The 22,931-nt window shown below is 46.8% G+C and overlaps 1 protein-coding gene across 6 annotated transcripts in view; it reads left to right on the top strand.

Moving 5' to 3' along the window:
• Nucleotides 1-18,545, top strand: part of LOC108940691 (protein spire homolog 1-like) — a 43,848-nt gene extending 25,303 nt beyond the window's left edge. The window contains exons 5-18 of one of the 6 annotated variants that reach the window (XM_029260004.1): nt 3,705-3,779; nt 3,979-4,143; nt 5,455-5,541; nt 6,147-6,276; nt 7,555-7,596; nt 11,015-11,184; nt 11,276-11,366; nt 11,499-11,641; nt 13,395-13,421; nt 14,250-14,387; nt 14,883-14,953; nt 15,511-15,538; nt 15,650-15,792; nt 16,364-18,545. In XM_029260004.1, coding sequence (XP_029115837.1) covers nt 3,705-3,779; nt 3,979-4,143; nt 5,455-5,541; nt 6,147-6,276; nt 7,555-7,596; nt 11,015-11,184; nt 11,276-11,366; nt 11,499-11,641; nt 13,395-13,421; nt 14,250-14,387; nt 14,883-14,953; nt 15,511-15,538; nt 15,650-15,792; nt 16,364-16,616 — 1,563 coding nt within the window. In that variant the 3' untranslated portion in view covers nt 16,617-18,545. Of the gene's footprint in view, nt 1-3,704; nt 3,780-3,978; nt 4,144-5,454; nt 5,542-6,146; nt 6,288-7,554; nt 7,597-10,959; nt 11,185-11,275; nt 11,367-11,498; nt 11,642-12,267; nt 12,436-13,394; nt 13,422-14,249; nt 14,388-14,882; nt 14,954-15,510; nt 15,539-15,649; nt 15,793-16,363 lie in introns of all 6 variants that reach the window. The other 5 variants (XM_029260002.1, XM_029260003.1, XM_029260005.1 and 2 more) reach the window with 5 other exon arrangements.
• Nucleotides 18,546-22,931: the final 4,386 nt, after the last annotated feature.

Here is a 22,931-nt window from a genome sequence, read left to right as displayed (position 1 = left end):
CCTAGCGTGGGTTTTGGCAAACAGGCCTACGGGTCTCCCAGTGGGATGAAATGCACAGCGCTGGAACACGCCGCACGCAAACGGGCCTACCTGACTCGTACCGTGAACCTCATCATTACGGGAAGCGCTGGACGTGTTTATTTCTGGATTCTCTTGTCCGTTCCAGGCTGTCAGTGGGCGATTAGCTCACGGTTGAGTCATCTCATGTTATATCAGTCCTCTCCTGGTTGGAACTCAAGGGTTCCAACCAGGACGCACCGACCAGGACATTTCCAGCGACTCAGTGTAACACAGCAGTTTATGGATGGATATAGAAAGACATAGGGTGGTTCAGGTGCGGTTTGCATTTATAAACTATAGCTGGTTCAGCAAGTTTTGAGTCGCTGGTGGTGGTACAGTTGACCGAGGTTCATCGGGCCATCTATGGAAATGGAGGTGAACTCATGGTTGGGTTGGGTGAGTCACCAAACAGGACTTTTTGGCCTCCACCTTTGTGACCAGACAGACCTACATGCAATCTTGTAGGATTTTAAAGGGTGAGCCAAGATGTCCTGTTTTTCCGATGCCCATTTGGGCCGGGTCCAGACACACCGACGGACTGGAGGGACCTCTGGGACAGCAGCACTTCTATAGGTCATATTGATCACAGGTTATTTGGTCATAGCCTGTCTTTTCCCAAGGCTATGTACAGGATCTGCATCCCCTATTTCTCATTTAAGAAGACATCGATTGTAGCCCTGACACCCGCGGCCATGTGGACCAGTCGCAGTGCCGATCCAGCCGTTGAGCTTCTTTTTAATGACTGTGGGCTGGGGAGAAGAGCATTGGTTCTCAGCTCAGTGTAGGTTCAGACCTGGAATCAGTCTGCATCTTCTGACACCTCACTGGCTTCCCATGGATCCTCCATGAGCGCATCAGCCTCCGCCTCAACAGGCCTCATCCTGAAGGTGCAGGACGGGGTGCGAGGGCATCTGCGTTGCGGGAAACCAGCACGTAACTCTCCCCTCTGGATGGATTTTGAGCATCACAGGGTTATGTAATGTACAGCTGCAGAGCGGAGTAGATCCCTCTGTGGCAGAAATAAAAGAGATGACCAGATTCCAGAGGTGATGATCATGGGGGGGGGGGGGTATTCCGTCCAATTCTGAGTTTCCAGTTTGTTTGAAGCACAGTGTCAGAGTTACCGGTGTGTTCCCCACATCGTCAAATTCCAACGAGTCTGCAGTTAACAGGAGCTCTTTGTGGTGGTTGGTTATTTTTATTTAGCTGTAATATATTTATGGTGTCAGGATTATAGGGCAGCAGGGTAAAGATTGTGGTTAAGGACCCTGTCCATTTACATTACTTTACTAAGCAGATGCTTTTCTTCAAATTGACTTCCAATGAACTCTAGGTAGTGTTATGAGCCCACACACCTTATTCACCGCGGCGACTTACACTGCTAGATGCACTACTTACGCTGGGTCACTCATCCATATATCAGTGGAACACACTCTCTCTCTGTCACTCACACACTGTGAGTATTACAGCAGGAGGTGACACTGCAACCTGCAACCTTTGGGTCGAACTACTACAAACCAGCTCTCCAGGAAGTGGTCATGCTGTTGGACCCATGAGCGGGTAACGCAGTAGCAGCAGTCAGGGTATAATGTACAGATAACCGCTCTGATGATCCCCTGCGGCCCTGTGGATGATCGATCTCACGATCACACCACCTTTTCACCGGCTGCCACGTGTTTTGCCATGGGGGGTATAATGTGACAAAGGAGCTGTAGAGTAAAAAAACCTTAGAGGAAAAAACTCTGTTACCTGCCATTGAATCTCATTAGTGTTGTCTCTGCGTTGTGATTTCAGCGAAATTCAGCTTTTCGGGTGGAAAGTTTTTTTTTTTTTTTTTTTTTTTTCTCCCCACCCTCACCCACCATTTTTCCACTTGCAACACAGCCGGAAAAACACACACACTGGCTGAAGCCGCTTGTCCCAAGTGGGGGCCACCGCAAACCAGAGCCTGACCTGTCAACACAGGGCGCAAGGCCGGAGGGGGAGGGGACACACCCAGGACGGGACGCCAGTCCATCACAAGGCACCCCGAGCGGGACTCGAACCCCAGACCCGTCAGATAGCAGGACCCGGCCAAACCCACCGCAGCCCCTTACCGGAAAAACAGACCTGCCTAAATGTAAAAAAACAGACCGCAATTAATATTTCAGCAGCTTGTCTTGTGTTTATTCTACATTTTCAGGTATTTGGTATTGCTCTATTCATACTATTTTTAAAAGGAGGAAGAGAACAAACTGGGAAAAACTGGTGCTCAGGGCCCACGGTGTGACTCATAGGGAAAAGCCAGAGCAGCTTTGAAACATAAATATTTATTCTTTTGTAAGGATTTGATGTGGAGATGCCTAAAGAGAGGCTAATGCAACCAGGGCGTTGTGATGGAGTACATAATCGTTGGTAAACTCATGCAGCTGCTGTTGGTGTTTTCTGTTCAGCTCTCTCTCTCACACACACACACACACACACACACACACACACACACACACACACACACACACACACACACACACACACACACACACACACACGGACTAAAGGTTAGCCTGGCCGTCATGCTGGGATCATGTGTCCTACATGAAAACCCATCTGAACTGATCTCAGCAGGTAAAACCTCCTTCTTCAGGTTGGCCTTGAAGTTCAAACACGGCTCTAATTCATAGAGGTCATGGGCTCAAACCCTGTGATGTCATTTATATGAGGTGCGCGTGGGATCTTTCGCCTGTCCTTGGCTTCCGGAAGTCACCGTCCGTGTTCCGTGATCTTAAAGCCATGGATCATAGAGTCAGCGACTGTGTCTTTGACTTTTACAGTTGTCATACCACTGCTGTGATTCTGAAGCCCTGCAACAGGTGTGGCTTCAGAAAGTCCGAGATCATGACGACTATCCCGATCTGCAACATTCATTTTTGACGTGGAATGTGTGTAGTAAATGACCTTAACACAATCTGTCAAACGTGTAAAACTCCACTGAGCACATGATGGAATCACCAGCATCTTCTCTGACTCTCGGGTACGAACGCCCAGCGATGTCAGTGTGATCCATCAACGAAGTAAGAGCAGGACCTTCAAAGAGCTTTACCGGTGTATCCTGATTCTTCGCAGTTTTCTCAGACTCAAATGTTGAGGGTGTGAAGAACTCAGTATTGTGCTCCCAGGTCTGCTACGGTCCCCAGTTGAAAGTGTGTCCAGAACATGCGCGTCAGTGTGTCACGCGCGTGTTGGCTGGAGAGGGTTTGGCCGGAGTTCAAAGCCAGTAATAGGGACCATTAACTGCCCATCGATGCGCCATTGACCCTTCCGGCATGTTCTGCGACCCATCAGCCAGGCTACTCAAGAGATGGCCCGGCTGATGGTGTTGAGCTGTATGCTTGTGGGCAGCTGGTAGCGTAGTGGTTAGAGCTGCTGCCTTTGAATCCTCGATTCCCCACCTCCAGCTGTAGTACCTTTGAGCAAGGTACTTACCCTAAATTGCTCCAGTAAAATTACCCAGCTGGATAAATGAGTAAATAATTACAGGTAGCTTAGGGTGGTCAGTTGCTTTGGAAAAACGTGTGGGTTAAATCAATGTATGGTTTGCACGTGCTAGCAGTGCACGGCGACTGGTCCGTCGAGTGTGAAATCCCGTCTTTCGTGGTGCTGATTGGCAGAATTTGCGGAAGATGGAGGGGGAGCAGGCCGAGGAGCCCGCCCGGGACCTGAACGAGCTGCAGAACGCGGACTGGGTAAGAGTTCGCATCCCTTCCATGTTGCCCCCGACATGATGACTTCGAGATACTTCAGACAGCGTTCTCATACCCAGATTTACATGATTACTATGCATAATTTACACGGCCGGTGCGGCACACGTGCGGTTCAACCAGTGGACGCGTCATATCTCGGCAGCATATCACCAGTGTCCCGTGGACTGATGTGTCCCCCCAGGCCCGCTTCTGGGTGCAGGTGATGAGGGACCTTCGCAACGGCGTCAAGCTCAAGAAGGTCCAGGAGCGCCAGTACAACCCGCTGCCCATCGAGTTCCAGCTGACGCCCTACGAGATGCTAATGGATGATATCCGTTCCAAGCGCTACAAGCTGCGCAAGGTCATGGTGAGTGGAGGTCGAAGGTGAGAGGTCCAGGGTCACTGCTAGCCAAGGGCTGTTGCAGATGACAAGATCATCTGTGTTTGGAGTAGCAGAAAGTGGCGGAGAACCTGGCCTCGTGACCAGAAGGTTGTTGGTTCAGTTCCGAACCAGGTGTGTGTGTGTGTATATATATATATATATATATTTATAGATACGGTACATACACACACATAGATACTTGCGCTTCTTAAGTTATATTTCAGCAAAATGACTTGTCTGGTATTTGCTGGCGAAAATGAAATATTACGTGTGCTTTGCTGACATCATGCTAAACATAGCAGCACCTTCTTGCACGAGGCCGGAATATATTCAATAACCACATAATTATCCCGAAGACATCATACTCCGCACAATATTTGCCTTTCTTATCTGATGAAAGGTCTGTTCCTCTATTGGGCCCTGTGGTTTTTATGCTTTATGGTGTGTTTACTCTTTCGGGCACAGGGCGTAGTCGCATAATTCTTTCCAATTATCCGTGCCAGTGACTCGTGAAAAATGTCCTTAAGTGGGACAGCGTAAAACCTCGATGGCACTCGGACGGCTGCGGGCTGCTGCTGTGACTCGTGCCGCAACACGGGACGAACCGTGAGAAACGCAGCTTGTTGTGCGTGTTTTTTTTATTGCTTCGTGTGAAAGTGCAGCGTGTGACTGGATGACTGTTTTGCTTATTCCCATGTCATCCGTAAGGATCTCACATGACAAATGATTGAGGTAAAACGTTGTTATCCATAATAAAAATCGTTGTTCTGTCAGTAAAATAAATTATAATGCAGCAGCAGGTGGCGTGGGAATTATACATGTCTCAAAGTAATGGGAAGGTCCTGGGTATGAATAACCTTCCTATGCAGTGCCCTTGATCCAGCTACTTACTGTGAATTGGTGCAGTAAGAATTTGCTGTAAAAACTGGTAAATCAGTGTAAAGTTGATTATCTGACTTAGTAAGTCATTTTGGACAAAGGAGTCATGAAAAAAAAAGATCATATTAAGAAATGAAAGCAGATAAGAGCACACTCTTTTAAAGATATATTTTTCAGGCCTTCCTCTCTGTTATTTCCGGTGAGCTCGTCCCCGTGTGTCCTGCCCCACCTGTCGGACTTTGAGTGATGTAGAAGGGTGTGATTTACATTCCTGCTTAGTCGCATTTTATTGCAGTGAGGGGGTGAGACTGCCGCCACAGGCACATACCCCTCCGCCCTCGTATCCGAACCTGTACGCTCAAAGCCCTCTGCCCCGCCCCCTGCCCCGCCCCCTGCCCCGCCCACCTCTTCCTCCAGGTGAATGGGGATATCCCACCCAGGCTGAAGAAGAGTGCCCATGAGATCATCCTGGAGTTCATCCGGTCCAGACCGCCACTCAACCCCGTGAGTGTGCCAGCTGTTAGGAAGCCCGGGGTGAAGGCATGATGACGATGATGATGACGATGACGGTGATGATTAGGGTTATGAGGAAGATGGTGATGATGTTGAAGAGGGTGTTGGAGGTGGATATGATTTCATCAATAAATGAACATTCTAACTTTTAAAATATTCTCAGGTAACATTTATTACACCAAAACAAAAGTAAACGATCTTAGCTGGAATTTATTATAGTGAACAACAACAACAACAATAATAATAGTAATAATAATAATAATAATAATAATACAGTGGGACCTTGTTATCAGACAGTTCTTCATCTGATTTTCTTATCTGACAACCCTCCCATAATTAGAATTTTTTTTCAGTATTACAAATATATTTAAAAATATAAAACATTTTAAATGATAAACAATATTCATTAATACAGCAATGCTGTAACAGTTCTGTGCAATGCAGTTCATTACCAGACAGGATTTTACATGGTACCAGTGGTACTCCATAGGAAGTTGGACATGCCGTCCAGCTGACATCTGACCTGGTCTCAAGGACAAGTGAACCTATGAACCCCGAACCATCACCTGTCCGTCACCTGTCTGTCCTTTGTGCAGGTGGCTGCTCGGAAGCTGAAGCCCCACCCCCAGCAGCCGCAGAGCCTACACGAGCGCATCCTGGAGGAGATCAAGGCCGAGAGGAAGCTGAGGCCGGTGTCGCCGGAGCAGATCCGCAGGAGTCGCCTCGGTGAGAGTCGCGTCCCTGCTCTGCCCTGAGGGCGATGCCCGCGCTCGCTATCCCACACTGTAACTGCTACTGTTGTCTAGTGTCCTCCTGTACCAAACACTTCTCTACATTTCAGTTCAGCGTAGCAATTCAGGTTGTGGACCCTGGTCAAAGGACTCAACAGCAGAGCATCTGTGGGGACTCAAACCAACAACCCTCTGGTCAAGAAACCAGGTCCTTAATCACTGTACAAACCACAGCCTTATACTGACAGCCATCCCCACATACGTGGCCTTCATTTACCTGGAAAAAATACAAAATATCTCTTTGTATTATTACTTTAAAGTCCTGATGTCCATTGCTATATGAACTACGCATGCAGTACATACCCAGCGCTTTATGTTGTCATCAAGGTCGCGGTCGACCATGATGTAACCAAAACGTAAACAGACCATAAATGAAGCAGTGCAAAGATCTGGTCTGAAGTGTGGTCATCCCCGACCTCTGTTAGCAACATATGATGCCGCAGCAGGCGGTCAAAGTGCGACCAGCATGCAAACCCATGATATCCCATGCTGCAAGGTCCGTAAGAGGCGGAGTCCCACAGAGCGCCCCCTTGCGTCCCATGTGGTCATCAGATCAGATGGTAGGGATCTGATCCCATGTCATTCTCCGCTGCTCGCGTGCCTCACTGCGTGAAATCAACGTGTTCCGACACACTGCTATGTATCTGGGAGAGATCCAGATATATATGGTTAGTCCAGCTTTATTTTCATATTCTCACTGTTGCGGTTTTGACTGGTGAATTCTTTGTTTTGGTCAACTGCTGACGATCATTAATGTGGCCATGAAAAGCTGAGAGCTTAATGAAAAAAGATGACATTGTTTTCTGAAAATTGCAGTTTCGCCTTTTGAACTTTCGATCAGTTTTACTTGCAAAATTTGTTCCGATTTCCCTCTATTGTGCATTATTGTAATTGGAGGTCAAATTCGCGCAGCGATATTTTCAAGGGAAAAAGTGTAACCAGCTTCTCATGCAGAATCTGAAGTTATGCAAAAACAGAAAATGAGTTGTACTTTGCAAAAAAAATTGGGCAAAATTCAAAAAGTTTGCAGGAAATTTAAAAAATTGTAAATATTCCACGTGGAGAAAAAAATCGACCAAGTGTCTGGAAATTCTTGAAAAGTTTTTCGTTTTAATCACAGCAGAATGTTTTCCTTTTTTTTTTTTCCTTTGGTTCATTTTATTCTGTCTTATGATTACGTGTTTCTTTAACATTCCAACTGTTTTTCTTGCAGTAATTCGACCGCTTAGCATGTCGTACAGTTTTGACTTGTCAGGTAAAGAACTTTCTCTGCCTGGCCTCGGTGTCCGCTGCTTGTTTGTGGTTGTGTCGAACCCGTGCTCCTCGCTTCCCATCCCACGCTTGGGCACGCCGCCTCATCGCTGAACCAGACACCGGTCGGGGGGGGCGAGGTCAAGTGCAGGGTTGGGCTTTGGATGAATGGAGGGGGAGGATGCAAAGGTCAAAGGTCATAGCAGCGCCCACTCGCTTCCTGCTTCCTCTGACCTTTGGACATAGGTTTCACGCGTTTAACAAATTAATGTTTAATTTAAAAAATTTTTACAGCTGGTAGTGTAGCGGTTGCCTTTAGACCCGCAGGTTGTAGGTTCGAGTCTCACCTGCAGCTGTAATACCCTTGAGCAAGGTACTTACCCTAAAAATTACTCCAGTAAAAATTACCCAGCTGTATGGGTAAAGAATCGTACGTAGCTGAACGCTATAAGTCGCTTTGGCGAAAAGCGTCAGTTAAATGTACATGTCTGCTTCTGAGTTTTTGAATTTCATACAAAAAGCTATTTTACAACCTATTATTCACATCCTTTCGAACGGTGATGGGAATTTCCTCTTATTATAGGTGCTGCGTGGGGGTGAATATTCGTTAACGCCGTTCATTTTCACCGTCGCACTTCTTTCCCAACTTCCTGCCCACTTCCTACTTCCTGTAACACTGTCTGTCTCAACCAATCGCAGCGTTTGATTAAGGTAAATCTAAATAGCGGCGTAAATACTAGATTCTACGCTTTCGGAAATACATCGTGACCTTGTGAATATTTACTCAGTTATTTAAATCGCATAAACAGCATTTAGGACGTGAATATTCTCACAGTTCTTGCGCTGCTGGGCAGAACCGCACGGCGTGTAGCTTTTTGCACTCACCCAGTGAAACAAGTGGATATTTAAGCGTGCAGCGGCATGGAACCTGAACCTGGGCCGTTGGCGAGGGCAGCACCTTAAGCACAATGCCACACCCTGTCCTGAAGCCCCAGCTGCCCGTTATCGCTTCTGATCATTCGGATCGTGTACAAATCCGAGAATTATTGGGTCTTTTCATTGCGTAAATATTGATCCCTGCCGTGCGTCCAAGGCACCGAGCCCCTAGATCCGTTTTTGACCCGACCGTGAAAGAATTTTGAGAAAGTCCATTCCTAATTAGTGCGCGTTGTCGCTGCGTAAATGATCGACTTACTGGAACATAACGAGAACCTGGCGGTTGACCAGGAGTTTGCTCTCGATCTGTAGACTGTTTATTTCAGCACTGAATGGGATCGATACCGCTTGCGAGCTGGATGTCACCTCGAGGAGACGCCGTCCTCTGGTGCCCGTGGCGTAAGCGACACCGGCCCCAGATGTACCCAGAAGGTCAAGGCACCACAAGGGGCCCTTTCTGTTCGCTGAAACCCAAGGAGTAAATGGGCTGCTGCTGAAACACAAGCTCTCGACTCTTCCGCTTCCTAGTAAAAAAAGACGGCGCGCGAAACAAGGCTGCTCTGTTCGCTTCCAGCCACGTCCTTCGTGGTCCTAAACGGCGTTCGACCAGACGGAGCAGATGGAAACGTGTGGGACGGGGTGGAGCACCTTGGCAGTGGGGGCTGCTGTGGGATTTGCTGTACTTGACCGCCTACCCTACCTGCAACACCGGTGTCTGAAGAGCCTCCTGCCAGTTCACGCTGCTAGTTATCAGTCACACGCGTGTGTGTGTTTGTGTGTGTGTGTGTGTGTGTGAGATCTGCCAAACTCCACTCACCTGCTGCTTGGCTTCCATGTGTTACCTGTTATATTCCAAAGCCATTTGCACCTCACCCATCCTCCCTGGCCAGCTGGCCTTTTCTAACAAGAATGGCCTGGACCTTGGGTGGGTGTGGCCTACTGGGAGGGTGGAGCCTGGTGTAGGCGGGGTTTACACTTATGCTGTGTCGTGCTGTTATTTTTTCGTGGTGTTGAACATGAGATCTTTGTTCCGTTTGGCTAAAGCACCACACTCACACATACGCACGTCCTCGTTGTGTGATGTAGGTTTGTTGTGCACCCTTTGCGACGTGACGTTCCTCCTCAAGGCCCTGTTGGAGGTCCGGAGCTGTGCTGCGGGACGCGAACAACTGCACACACACGGGCTCTGTTTGTCGGTGTGTCTGTGAAAGTGGTGTCTCCCCCTCCACCCAAGTGATGTCACAAACAGGAGGTCCGCGGAGGGTGTTGACCTCATGCTGACATGATGAGGTGTTCGCTGGATAGATGGTCACTGACATGCGGGTCGCGACCCCATCACTTGGGAGGGGACTAGCGGGGCCTGAATGTGCTGGCAGCTCCTGGCTGCCGCAGAAGCACATTTTAACTGACTGCCTCCTTCCCTCCCTCTCTATATAACTCCTTCTCGCACCTTCTCTATGTTTGCTGTCCCGTTCCGTTACTGCAGTGAGCTTAATGAAGTGTGTTCTCTGTCGTCATGGGAACTGAACACAGAACACCCCGGGAAACCACTGCCATTCAGCTCTGTTAGTCTGACTCGTACCCAGTAGATAGTCCTGTTAGTGAAACTATCTCAGCCTCAGGTCTACCCCACATTATGTGTTCAGCAGAGGGAACGCTCATCTACGTGGGCGGGGTTTCGGTGTTCAGACAGCGGCTTAAATGAAGTAAATGTGTAGTAAATGCATCCTGTGAAAAATTGCCAAACAGTGTCTGTTCACAGGTGTGTAAAGCAGTGTTTCCTCTCATTTAGAGATCAGTGGAAAGGTCCTGTTTTTGTGACTTTTATATGGACAGTTTCGGAATATCGGTGTAACTAGGGGTGTTGGTGTGGCTTTGAACGCTGGCGTTCGAGTGAGAAACCTTTGGGTCTTGAGTATAGAAAAGGTGCTGAGCTTTTTAAAGTTCTCTTAGGGAACTGTAATAGTGGTGCTGGGTTAAAAATGATGAATGGGTCACTAAATTACTTGTACAGAAGAGATTGTTGCAGAGTCTTGATGTTCAGCTCCAGCAAATCACTGTACAGTTCTTCCGCACAACACTGGACCTCAGGTGACCACACATTGGAATGACCAGACGGTCCGGTCTATCAAAATATTGTTTTAAAAAACATTTTACTGATTTTTTTTTTTGCATGTAACAGGATTACTATCATGACAAAATAATTTTTAAAAATCGCATTCATCATACACTGGAATGACAGGACCCTCCTCCCCCCATTCTTCCAGTCATGTGAGGATGAACTGTGCACCACTTGGAAAAATGTAGCCAGCTGCTCATGAGGTCATGAGGGTCAGACTACATCTGTATCATTATGACCATGCTAGAATTAATATTTCAAGTTTTTTTTGAAAAGGCTCAAAGCTTCAGGTTTCACCAATGTGATGCAGAGATGTGTTCGCACGTGCAATTTGACTTATTTTGCTCCTGCTGCGGCCCATGTGCAGATATGTCGACTTCTGAATCTTCCAAGAAGAAGACCCTGAGCGCGCTCGCTCTGGCCAACGGGGAGGCGTCCGCTCAGAGCCAGCGGGGAGACGCCAGTGCGTCTCAGGTGCAGAGGAAGCGGCTGCTGAAGGCACCCACGCTGGCCGAGCTGGACAGCTCCGAGTCGGACGTGAGTGACCTTATTTCGGTAGCGCTGTCGCTTTAAGGGTTCTCCCGTGTGGTGTTGGTTCTGTTGTCAACGAAATCTGGTTGCTGTGCAGGATGAGACCACGCGTCGGTCGGCCAGCAGCTCCAGTATCTCCACGTCGGTGGTAGAGGATACGTCTCCAGAATCCGCCGTCGGCAAGAAGAGTAAAGCCTTTCCGTCCGAAGCCGTGGTGCAGACTACACATCCCAGCATGCACTGCTACACGGTTGCATATTAATGTTTACCTTCTACCACTCTCTCTAACCCCACCCATATCCCCACCTTCACCCCCACAGCCCCACCCATGTTCCTGCCCATCTCCTCCACCCCCCAGCCGGAAAGGCGGCAGACACCCCAGAGAAGGCACTCCATCGAGAAGGAGACCCCCACTAACGTGCGCCACTTCCTCCCCCCGACTCGACAGAGCTCCAAGTCTCTGGTGAGCATGTGCCCAGGGAGGGGGTTCGGGGGGCCTCGTCGCAACACATCGATGGCTGTGTCAGATGACAAAGCTTCTCTTAGTGAAAGCCACGGATTATAAAAACACCCAGGACCGCTAATATTCCCATCTGGTGTTCGAAGTTGATTTTAAAATCCTTTGTTTAGAGTGAAAGTATAAATCCAGGTTAAAGCTACGCTAAGCTCGTTCACGGTGGGTAAAATGTGTGTAAAAGTGGGGGGCAGCAATTGGAATATACCGCGGTGGAGTGCAGGGCTGGTCGTGTTGGGCTGCGACCCAATGCCACATTCCAAAAGCTCGGTGAAAGTGCAGAGATGGGCTTAAACCACGGTAATTCCCTCGCTGTGCCTTATGGGGATTTGAGCTCTTTCCTTTTACATAACCAGACTGCAGTAACATTTTGTCCCCCCCCCACAGATGGGAGGGATTTAGCTTCCTCCTGTTGGGGAGATGGGTGTCTTTAGACAACCGGAGCTCCCGCTTCTGCTCAGTGTGGTGTGCCGCAGGAAGCCGGAGATACTTGCATCAACCCAGCGGCTATATTTCCTGGAGCCCCGCCCACTCCTCCACCCCACCGCTCCCTCACCAATATGTGTATTGCTCAGGTGGGGACGATAGGCCGCTTGTTTCCCAGGATGCCCCTCGGTCCCTCCCTGTCCGCCGCCCTCCATCCCCTGCAGAGCGCCCACCCATTCGAGACGTCGGCGCTGGGGGCCGCGTGGGCTGCGATCGCCCTGTTCTGGAGCGCATGTGCTACACCCAGCCCCTTAAAGGTTTGACCCTGCAACACGCCACCCCCCCCACCGTCCGTCCAGCCGACGTAGCCGTCCGCCTTCCTCGCAGCGCTTCAAGCTTGCTGGAGAAATCGACGCCCAAGCTGGGATGTCTAAGACCCAACCAGCTTAGGCGGGACGATGAGTCTGCTGATCACCACGCTTTGTGAAAGATAACCACCATTTCTCCCACCCCCACTCCCACCCCCAAAAGCTCCAATCATTAAAAGTAGCCGCTTGGCTCTGCGCAGTAGAACCTGTAGTTAGCTAGTCCGCTAACTAGCACACGCCGGTCACACAACCTCGTCGGAGCGCAATCTGATTTAGGCCTTGCCGTTGCTTACTATGCAGCAACTTTTAAGCCTCTTTACGTGTGGCGCCGCAGCCGGGTTACTGAACGGGCTCCGTACAGACGTGACTGTCCCTTCTGGAGGGCCATGCGGTCTTGGACTGTGTGGTTTTTTTTTAATTATTTGAACACATTAGCTTGCTGAGGCAGGGTATTTGTTCAGGAATACTGTGAGTGGTTTCCAGTTTCCCATCATGCACTGGTGCAACCCATCTGCTGAAACAGCAGGCCGCGCCGGACGACGTCCAGCTCTGATTGTTATTACCGTAACGCAAGTCCCTGGCGCACAGTTTGACGTCTTTTTCCAGACGAGGAGGAAAGATTAATTTTTGACATCGGGGGAGGGGGGATTTTACTTATTTGGAGCCTATTGACCGCAGTATTGCTGGTTTCAGTGCATTTTGCCACACCTGACTTATAAAATTCCAGGTTTTCACAATTTCTTGGGAATGTTATGGATGTTTTTTGATTAATTGTTCAATCTTGCTTAGACTGCTGTTATTTTAGCCTGTTAGTTCTGTTGTGAGAAGCATATAAATAGTTGTTTCTTTGGTAGTCAAAGTGCAGGTAAATCGGTGTAGTTTACCCGTGTCGTTTCTCCAACGATCAGGTTGATGGTGGAGCAAGTGCCCAACCGGTAGGTCATGTGTGACCCTATTCCCTCCTGGCTACTTTGGATACTAACACTGGGGAGGTGGTCCTAAACATAAAGGGGTGGGCCTAATAGTGAGGAGGCGGTCCTTAACAAAAGGGGCGGTTCCTAACAGTGAAGATGTGGTACTAACATTAAAGGTGTGGAATTAACACTGAAAAGGCAGAGCTTTCGTGCCAGAGGAGCCCTGTCTTACTAACTAACACCTGGTTTCGGTTCAGGTCTTATGTGGTACTTTGGGTTCAGCTGGGTAAAAATGTTCGCATCAACTTCATCAATCATTAGCAAGAAAAAGTGATGGGAAGGAAAATATGAAATAAGCTGTGAAAATGGTGCTTAGTATCGGGAACTGTATCAGAGGCAATAAGCTGCGGACTTTGCAGACTTGAAAAAGTCATGTTTCAAATAAGTTTTTTTTTTTTTTTTTCTCTTTTTTAATTGCTTTACCATTTCCTAAAATATTGCTTGGTCTCATTTTGAAGGAACAGCACAACATTATCAGAATCAAATTTAGTCACATAAAGGTGTTTTTTAATAGTTTTTTCATGTTTTTACTTTGCGCTTGGACTGCGCTATTGAAAGAGACAGAGCAATATTTTTGGGGATGACGATGACGCTCGGTTCTGGGACAGGGGCGCGGCGTCGGCTTTGGAGCAAGCCCCATAACCGGAGCGAATCATACCGGGACATTCAGTTGAATTCAGTTCGACCTGGTTCTCTGCCAGCCTGGTTCACTGGAGATGCTCAGCAGGTGGTGGCGGATGAGGAAGCGTGGACCAAGTTGTCGTGGTAACTGTGGTCCACATGTTGCAGGAAGAGTTTTGCTACCCCGTGGAGTGTCTGGCCCTGACAGTGGAGGAGGTGATGCACATCAGGCAGGTGCTGGTCAAGGCCGAGCTGGAGAAGTTCCAGCAGTACAGAGACGTGTACAACGCACTGAAGAAGGGCAAGGTGAGCCCCCCAACCCCCCACCTTCGGCTGAGAAACGCAAAACCAGGGCAATTATCATGAGTCTTAATAGTAACATGCAGATTTGTCTAATGAATCTAATAATAATAGCACTGACCTTTGAGCCAAAAGGTTGTTGGTTTAAGCCCTGCTTTCGTAATGAGAAAAGTTCTTTTATGAGTAAAAACCTGTATAAATGTGTAAATTATAAGCTGTTCGTTTGGAAAAAAGCATCAACTAAGCAATTAAATTATATTATTCTTCTGTCTTGATACCGCATAGAGCTTTTCACTGATAAATATCGTAACCCCTGAAAAATGTGAAATCTTTGGATCTGCCTCGAGTACCCGAACCACTTTTCGTATTCTTTCGGCTTCTGGAGGATGACTTTACCCCTTTATGAAACTGAATATCTGACTGAGATCCTGTGCAGTTTCTTAACCGCCATTTCCCGAGGCTGAGAGAAGAAGGGATCCATTGTCTTCTGTCCCCCAACAGCTCTGCTTCTGCTGCCGAACAAAGAGGTTTTCCTTCTTCACCTGGTCATACACCTGCCAGTTCTGCAAAAGGTGAGCCTCATTCCCGAGCCCGGGCGCACACCTTGCCTTGAGAGCAGTTGCCACATTCCTAACACGCACTTCCGTTTTCTTCTGCACACAGCGCCACGAGGTTTAGTAATTCCGAAATCCAGCTCAAACAATTTCAGACTGCAGAAGTCTCCGTGAGCACCGGTTCAGTGCCCGATTGCCTGTCGTTCGCTGACAGACTTGACGTGATAAAAATCAGACAACGTTTCAAATATTTAAACCGCAGTGGGTAATGTAGCTGTTAAAGACACGGATTTGTAACCTGAAGGTTGTTGGGATGAGTCCCATTCACTGCTACTGCTACAGTGCTCTCGAGGAAGGAACTCACCTTGAATCGCTCCAGTTTAAATAACCTGCTGTATAGACGGGTTAATTACTGTAAGGCGTTATGTAGTGGATAGACACTCCAGCTGAGTAAGTATGTAAGTACTGATAATATTAATTAAATATTGATAACTGGCTGTGTGTGCGGATGTGAGTCCAATGTTTGAAGTGAGTGATGAGTCTCACTTCTCTCTCTGTTTCCCCCTTCCTGACAGACCTGTGTGCTCTCAGTGTTGTCAAAAGGTAAGCCCTTAACCTTCTGCCCTAACTGGTCGATAGCTGGATAGTCACAAAAAAGGCCAGGTTCGAGTCCCAGTGCCAATGTTACCCCTTCCGTTGTTCTTCCTGCCCCAGATGAGGTTGCCGTCCAAGCCGTATGCCAGCCTGCCAATCTACTCGCTGGGCCCCAGCACCCTACCCAAGGCGGAGGTTGTCCCACGGCCCGAGAGACCCTCTTCCAGCCTCCAGTGGCAAGGCCTGCATCCTGCTGTCTCCAGGTGGGGATCCATACTGGCTCACACCCTCACTGCCAACCTCACACTGAGATTACAGAACCTCTTCCCCAGGGGTGACCTGGTCAGGAAGGCAGGCAGGAAGCTCACATTTCACCCAAAAGAACTCTAGACTCTATAGTTCTGGGGCTAAAATATATAAGGGTTTGCACTGTTATAGAATATCTTTGTATCCTTGAATTGTATCTGCCTGCAATTACATTATTCTATTAATGAATTGTTATACTGTAACAGATTACTATAAAGTTTTTAATTTTTATATATTTCTTGATGTTATAACATTTTATTAAGTAATTGTAAAGTGTGTGTGTTGCAGCTGTTGTACATCGTATGTGTGTTGCTGTAGTCTTGTGCACTTTTCTTCAGGATCTATCTATCTATCTATCTATCTATCAACACTGGAAGTTGCTTTGAAGAAAAGCATCATGTAACGAAATGTCTATTAACATAAATAATGTACATATTTAATGAAACAATCTACCAATGTCCATTCTGTTGATCTGAAACTTTGTCTGTGAAGTGCACCGTTTGGACTCCTTTGCTTTGCTCCACTCAGGCTGTCCAAGCAAGGGTCCAGGTCGTCTACGGACGAGGCGGATCTCCCCGAAGAGCTGACCGAGGACTGGAGCACAATGGAGGTGTGTGTGGACTGCAAGAAGTTCATCTCGGACATCATCTCGTCCAGCAAGCGCAGCCTGTCGCTGGCCACCAAGCGAGCCCGTCTTAGGCGCAAAACGCAGTCCTTCTACGGGACCTCGGCGAACACCTCCGAGTACCGCCCCTCCGAAAGAACGATTAAAGAGGTGTAGGGCCTGTGCCTTCTCTCCTTCTTGCCGCCATGCTTGTGGAGATCCCTCCTCCCAACATCCTTCCATCGTGGTCTGAATCGGCAGCGCAGTTCCGCCAGTATATGCTGCCGTTGTGCGTTTTCATCCTTCTTTGCGGGTACAAAACTGTGCAGTGGGCGGGGCTGTGGGCGGAGTTAAGGGCGGGGCTACGGGCGGGGTCAAGGGCGGGTCCTCGCTGTCAGCCCAAAAGTGGAAGAAATGGGTTGCATTATATGTGGTCATGTTCTGCTGAGTATGAATCCTTCCAGACAAAATAAATGTTTTCCTGAGGCTGCTGTATATAATTACACCCCACCCCAGTCATCCCTACCCAGGGGCACCTCAACTGACTGATGGATGAAGTGCACAGCCAGAGGCGGGACTCTCAGCATGGTACTCCTCCCCCCCCACCCCGAGCTTCCCTCTCGATTTGGATTGATTTCCTCTGGAGCCCCAGGGAGCTTGGAAATGACTGCCCTGCCTTTACAGGATGATGAATGAGCACAACGCCAATAACCGGCTCGACCCGCGCAGATGTAGGCGAAAGTGCATTTTGTCCTTTTAATCATTTGTATCGTTTCATTATCGCAAAGATCGCGGATCCAAACTGCGGGGGACTCCACGGTGTACAACTGGAAAGACCAGGGTAATATTCTGAGCCAGTGGTTACCGAGCCAACGATGAGCCTGCAGCAGCGAGGGAAAAGTCACGGCAATAATGGGTGATATAAGGATGTCTGCATCAGCCATAGGGATTGTCTTTTTTTTTCTGTGCAAGGTGAATTTTTATTTTTTTTTACGGAAAGTGTCCGTGTGTGTATTTTATACAATCTGAGGGCTCAGGGCAGATGGAAGCACCAAGGAAGGTATCAGCCATAGACAGCCGTTCTTCGCCATAACAAAAAAAAGTTTTTTTTAAATTAGGACCCTCAATGTTTGAAGTGTGTAAGGGTTCGGTGATGGTTTCCGTCAACGATTTGCCACGTTCCATTTTTGTGAAACGACGTGCAGACGCTGCACAATGGGAGCAGTCTGGAATGGTTTTGCCATTTTTGTACCTTTTCACTCTGTGCTTCCATGGTGTGTTGGGTGGCAGAGTTTCAGAGTTATTCCCCATTCATAATAATTTGGCTCAGCCACCCGTTTACTCTATTTCTGTTGCTCTTACAGCGCGGTGCAGGAGGCCGGGATGTAAACGAAGCCATTTTGTCTTGTGTGTAATAACATGGACAGTGATTGGAAAGACAAACTAGACAGTATGACACACTGTAAAGCTAAATTCACATCTCCAAAAATCAGTTAAAATCAGTTTTCAATTGAATTCAATTTGGTTTTTTATAGCGCTGAACAAGAGATGTAAACAGGATCATTTAAGTATCTGCTTGCGGGGCTTTTCTCAACTGCTCACTTCTGTTTATTTCATTTATTCCCCTTAAAGGCTTGCCTGTTCCCTAAAGGGTGTTTCTGTTGCACAGTTTAGTCTTTTGTCTTACTGTAAATACCAGGTATCAAAGGTGTATCTCGACCCAAACAGGCCAGTCATGTGGGGTCTCTTTGTCCAGCAGGTCAGTGAGGACACATGGGCAGAGCCCTGCAGGGCACTTTGTATATATTCTGTATAGTCATCTTGTATTTACCAGTTATCTGGAGCTTCTGAACTGTCTAAATACCTAGGTGGATTATTATTATTATTATTATTATTATTATTATTATTATTATTATTATTCCATTGTCATAGATTCTTAGATTATTTTTTGAGTTTCTTTTGTTCAGGCCTAATGTTTTTTTTCCATGCATTACATGTTTGTAAGAATCTTTATGTAATTTACAGAGCTAAACATTGCATCCCGTATCATCTATGTTTCACTCAAATCTCTTACCAAAAACATAAAAAATATTCTTTTTCAGACCAGTGTTGACTCTGTTCAGGGTTTTTTTTTTAATCCCACACTTTGTGTTCCTGTTGTGAAAGGATGAGAATGACCAGTGATAACTTGATGAATTATAAAATTATTTTGTTATGTTAATTTCAAACATGGCGTTCAGTCATTGAAAACCCCTCAATTTCTGAGCCCTTGAAACTGATAAAGAAATTTAAACTTTTTTTATTTTAGGTTCGCTAGGTGGGAAATGATTTTAAGAAAGAAATGACTGTTGTCATTAGTCATAGTGGACATGCTAAGACTAAGATAAAATACAAACCAAAAATCTTAGTTTTATTCAAAATCCAGCATACAAACTACAAATAATTCAATTATTAATAAATTATTAATTAATTATTCTCTTTTTATACTTCATCAGACGTCAATGGGGAAGACACTTTTCTGTCATTTAATTTTCTATATTATGAGGTTCCGCCATATTCTTGTGTAAAAGTACTAGGATGTTTTTCTTACACATTTTACTCAAAGGCTGTCTAAAGCGAGGTGCGTGAAAGCAAAAGTACATAACTCACTATTAATAGTCGGTCCTGTTCCAGATACCATCTCTTCTCACCTGGAAAACCTGAACATCTTGTTGCAGAATCTCGACCTTTGTTGTGCAGACTAAAAGATTGTCCTGAGCGGGACGTCACTCACATGATGTTCTGCTGAAGCAGGTTTTATCCTCCCTCATAGTGTCACAGCAGGAAAGTGTTCATTCCCCCGCAGGCTAAAACCATCCGAAATGCGAAAGTGTCCAGATATGCAACCCATTCACATTCTTCTGTTGCCTGCATTGAAAAAAACTTTGAGCTTAAATTTATACATAGTTTTGTTCTTGCAAGAGCATGAAGAAGGAAAGGTTCTCTTGTTATTATTAGCAATTATTATTATACATTTAAATATTACGGGAAATGGATGCTAGGCTTTTTCAGATTCCACTTTTTTCCCACTTCCTTGCCAGAGTTGTATGGTGGCACAGCGGGAAGCTCTGGTGCCTCAGAGCTCCTTTATTGTTGGTTTTTAACCGACTCAATGTGGAGTTTTTCATGTTCTGCAGGTGCTCTGGTTTCCTCCCACAGTCCAAAGACATGTAGTTCAGGTGGATTGGTGAGTAAACTGTCCTTAGTGTGTGTGTGTGTGTGTGTGTGTGTGTGTGTGGGGGGTGTGTGGGGTGTGTGGGGGGGGCTACCCTCCGATGGACTGATGTTCTATCTATGGTGTACCTCCCTAGCCTTGCGCACAAAGCCTCTGTGTTTCAGGTCAACCGATGACTCTGAACTGCGAGGAGCGTGTGAACATGTGTGCGACTGACCTATTACGACTGGCATCCCACCCAGGGTGTCCCTTCCCTCATACCCTGTGTTTTCAGGACAGAATTTGGACTGCCGTGACCTTGCACTGGACAGGAGGTTATTGATAACTGATTGATTTTCTCTACACACCGCTACTGTTTTTTTTCCGACCTCCCAACTCACTGCGGTGGAAAGCATGAAATCAGCCAATGATGTCATAGGTGCTGAATAAAAATGCCTTTGACCCTCATTTGGTATTTCTGACATCAGTCCAGGATGTCCTTCAGTCACTAACGGGGATCTGTTTGCAGTGGGAGTCGCACACATTTTGCCAAAATTTCCCACCATTTCCCAGAGTTCATTTAGGCAGTAAAAGCCGCATATTTCTCAGGTAATTAAATGGAGCCTTTAGTGTATACCAACTTCAGTTCCTCGACAAAAGTCATTCTAGCATTGAAATTTATAAAAGATTTATTGATGGAATTTCTTACCTCGGAAATTAGAAAAACTCTCTGCTATGGATCTCCATTTAATCTTTATTCCTGCTGATTTTGGTTTTCATACTGACCACCTGTTTTTTCTAGTTACTGACTATATTTACATTACAATTGTTTCTTTTGGTCACACACACACACTTTCTGAACCGCTTGTCCCATACGGGGAGCCAGAACCTACCCGGCAACGCAGGGCGTAAGGCTGGAGGGGGAGGGGACACACCCAGGACGGGACTCCAGTCCGTCGCAAGGCTCCCCAAGCGGGACTCAAACCCCAGACCCACTAGAAAACAGGATAAGGTCCAACCCACTGCGCCACCGCACCCCCTCTTTTGCTGACACTTTTCTCCAAAGTGACCTACAGTGATGCTGGAAAGTTTGCGATCCCTTCCTGTCCCATAGTTTTACCACAAAATGGATGTGTAATGAGAATCAGTGTTTCTCATGTGACATGACAGGTGTGTAATCACTAATTCCATATGTTGATTTAGAGGAAATCATGTGTGTTATAGAAACACACAAGTAGTGCAGGTGTAAAAATAAGTGAAGCCCGAGTTGCTTTGGCTAAACCAAGTAGGTGAGCAGAATCAGGCATGTAAATCACAGTCATTTATTCATTTTATAAGTCCATCCATCCATCCATCCATCGTCTTGCCCACTTGTCCTACCAGAATCGCGATGGCAATAGGGAGAGCAGAGCAGCCGAGACATCTCTGTCCCTCTCGACTTCCTCCAGCTCAACCCGGGAGATCCCCAGCCGCTCCCAAGCCAACCGGGAGATATAATCCCTTCAGCGGGTCCTGGGCCGACCTCAGGGTCTCACCCCAGTTGGCCGTAGCTGGTATACCTCCAAAGGGAGGCGCCCAGGGGGCCTCCTTACCAGATGCCCGAACCACCTCAACTGGCTCCTCTCAATGTGGAGGAGTAGCGGCTCTACTCTGAGTTCCTCCCAGATGGCCGAACCCCTCATTCTGTCACGGAGAGCGAGTCCCACCACCCTGCAGAGAAAACTCATTTCAGCCTCTCATTTCATAAGTTTAAAATTTAAATTTTATTAGTTTGTCTTATGTAAGAATAATGAGCATCCCTGTAGGGTTCACATCGTTTCAAGACGCACTGTACAATGTTAATCGATCTACAGTCATTTTCTTATTTACACAGCTCTGTAAGTTTACTGGAGCATTTCAAAGTATGTCACTCAAGAGTACTACAGTAGGAGGTGAGATCTGAACCTGCACCTCTTGGAACCAAAAGCAACAGCTGTGACCACTATAGGCTGCTGTCAGCTGTCCCTCCTTTGTTGGTCTTCTGCATTGAATTGTGTTATTTTGAATTAATATTGCGCCATGAACAAAAGAACTGTTAGTGTATAAAAATATATGTAAAACCACATATGTTTTAAAAAACATATTAAAATGACTGATATCATTAAACAAGGGATGGGGATAGAAAAAGTCCTGCAGGCAGGAAACCTGTCAGGAAGTGAGTAACATTTCTGGTGCCCAATGATGGCCCAGGTTGTAAGAATGACATTTTTGCTGACCAATGAGGGTTAAAAACCCTTGATTGACATTTCCTACAGCCAATTAGGGCCCACCGGAAGAATGGCAGCAAAAGAAACAGGAAGAATATGGTACCGGGGTGTTCTGACCACCTTGCCCTTTGTGACACTTCAGGACAGCACTTTTTCAGAGCTGACAAATGGACACGTGACTTTTCTGAGCCCACAAACATTGCTGTCCACAGACTTCCTGCTCAAACCTGAAAAAGAGCACCAGTCTGTCACTGTGATGAAGCAGCACTTGTGCTGACAGTGACATCTAGCTGAAGAAAAAGCTAACCTTTTTTTTAGAAAACAAAATAATGAAGACTACAGATGCAGTGCATGTGACGCATGACCTTTTTGTTCATGCCTTTTTATTATTTTTAATCAACAGCCAGTGTAAATTACACCAACATACCCAATTGTCCGGCTAAGAACCAGTGCTGTGGTGTCAGAGTAATTATTGGGGTACAGGAGTCGGTAAAAATGTACAAACTCCGACTAAACGTACGGGATACGCTGGAGTATAAGTCGATCCGGCGTATAAGTTGACCCCCAAAAATTACAAGGGTAATACAGGTTTAGGCCGACATTGGCTGGTTAAGTCAACCCCCAAAATACTGTGTGACTTTTGGGCAGTGCTGTGGAGTCAGAACTTCGGAAGCAATTATTGGGTTACTGGAGTCGGAGTCAAAGGTTTTTTGTACCAACTCCAGAGCCCTTCCAAGAACTGTATAAAACTGTACAGGTAAAAAACACCCAGAGTCTGGTGTGACTCAAAGGCCGGTCAGCCAAGTTGGAGGCATCCTCGCATTTTAACTTTTATATAAATACATCACTTTCTAATAACTTATATAATAAATACATAGCAGTTTTTTAGTATTTCTAATTTTTAACAAAGCATAAGTGGAGATAAAGTGAGATTAAGAAAAAAGACACAGAACGTTAAAGATCCACGGACACAACAGGAAAAACATGAGGACATCATATATGCATGGGCGAAGGGGAAGAGGGGAGGTGGGCAGGACTCCTTCCAAAGATGCA

This window comes from Scleropages formosus, chromosome 18, assembly GCF_900964775.1.
Source record: "Scleropages formosus chromosome 18, fSclFor1.1, whole genome shotgun sequence".
In the NCBI taxonomy this organism is placed as follows: Eukaryota; Metazoa; Chordata; class Actinopteri; order Osteoglossiformes; family Osteoglossidae; genus Scleropages; species Scleropages formosus.
This window is presented reverse-complemented; position numbering and strand designations above follow the sequence as displayed.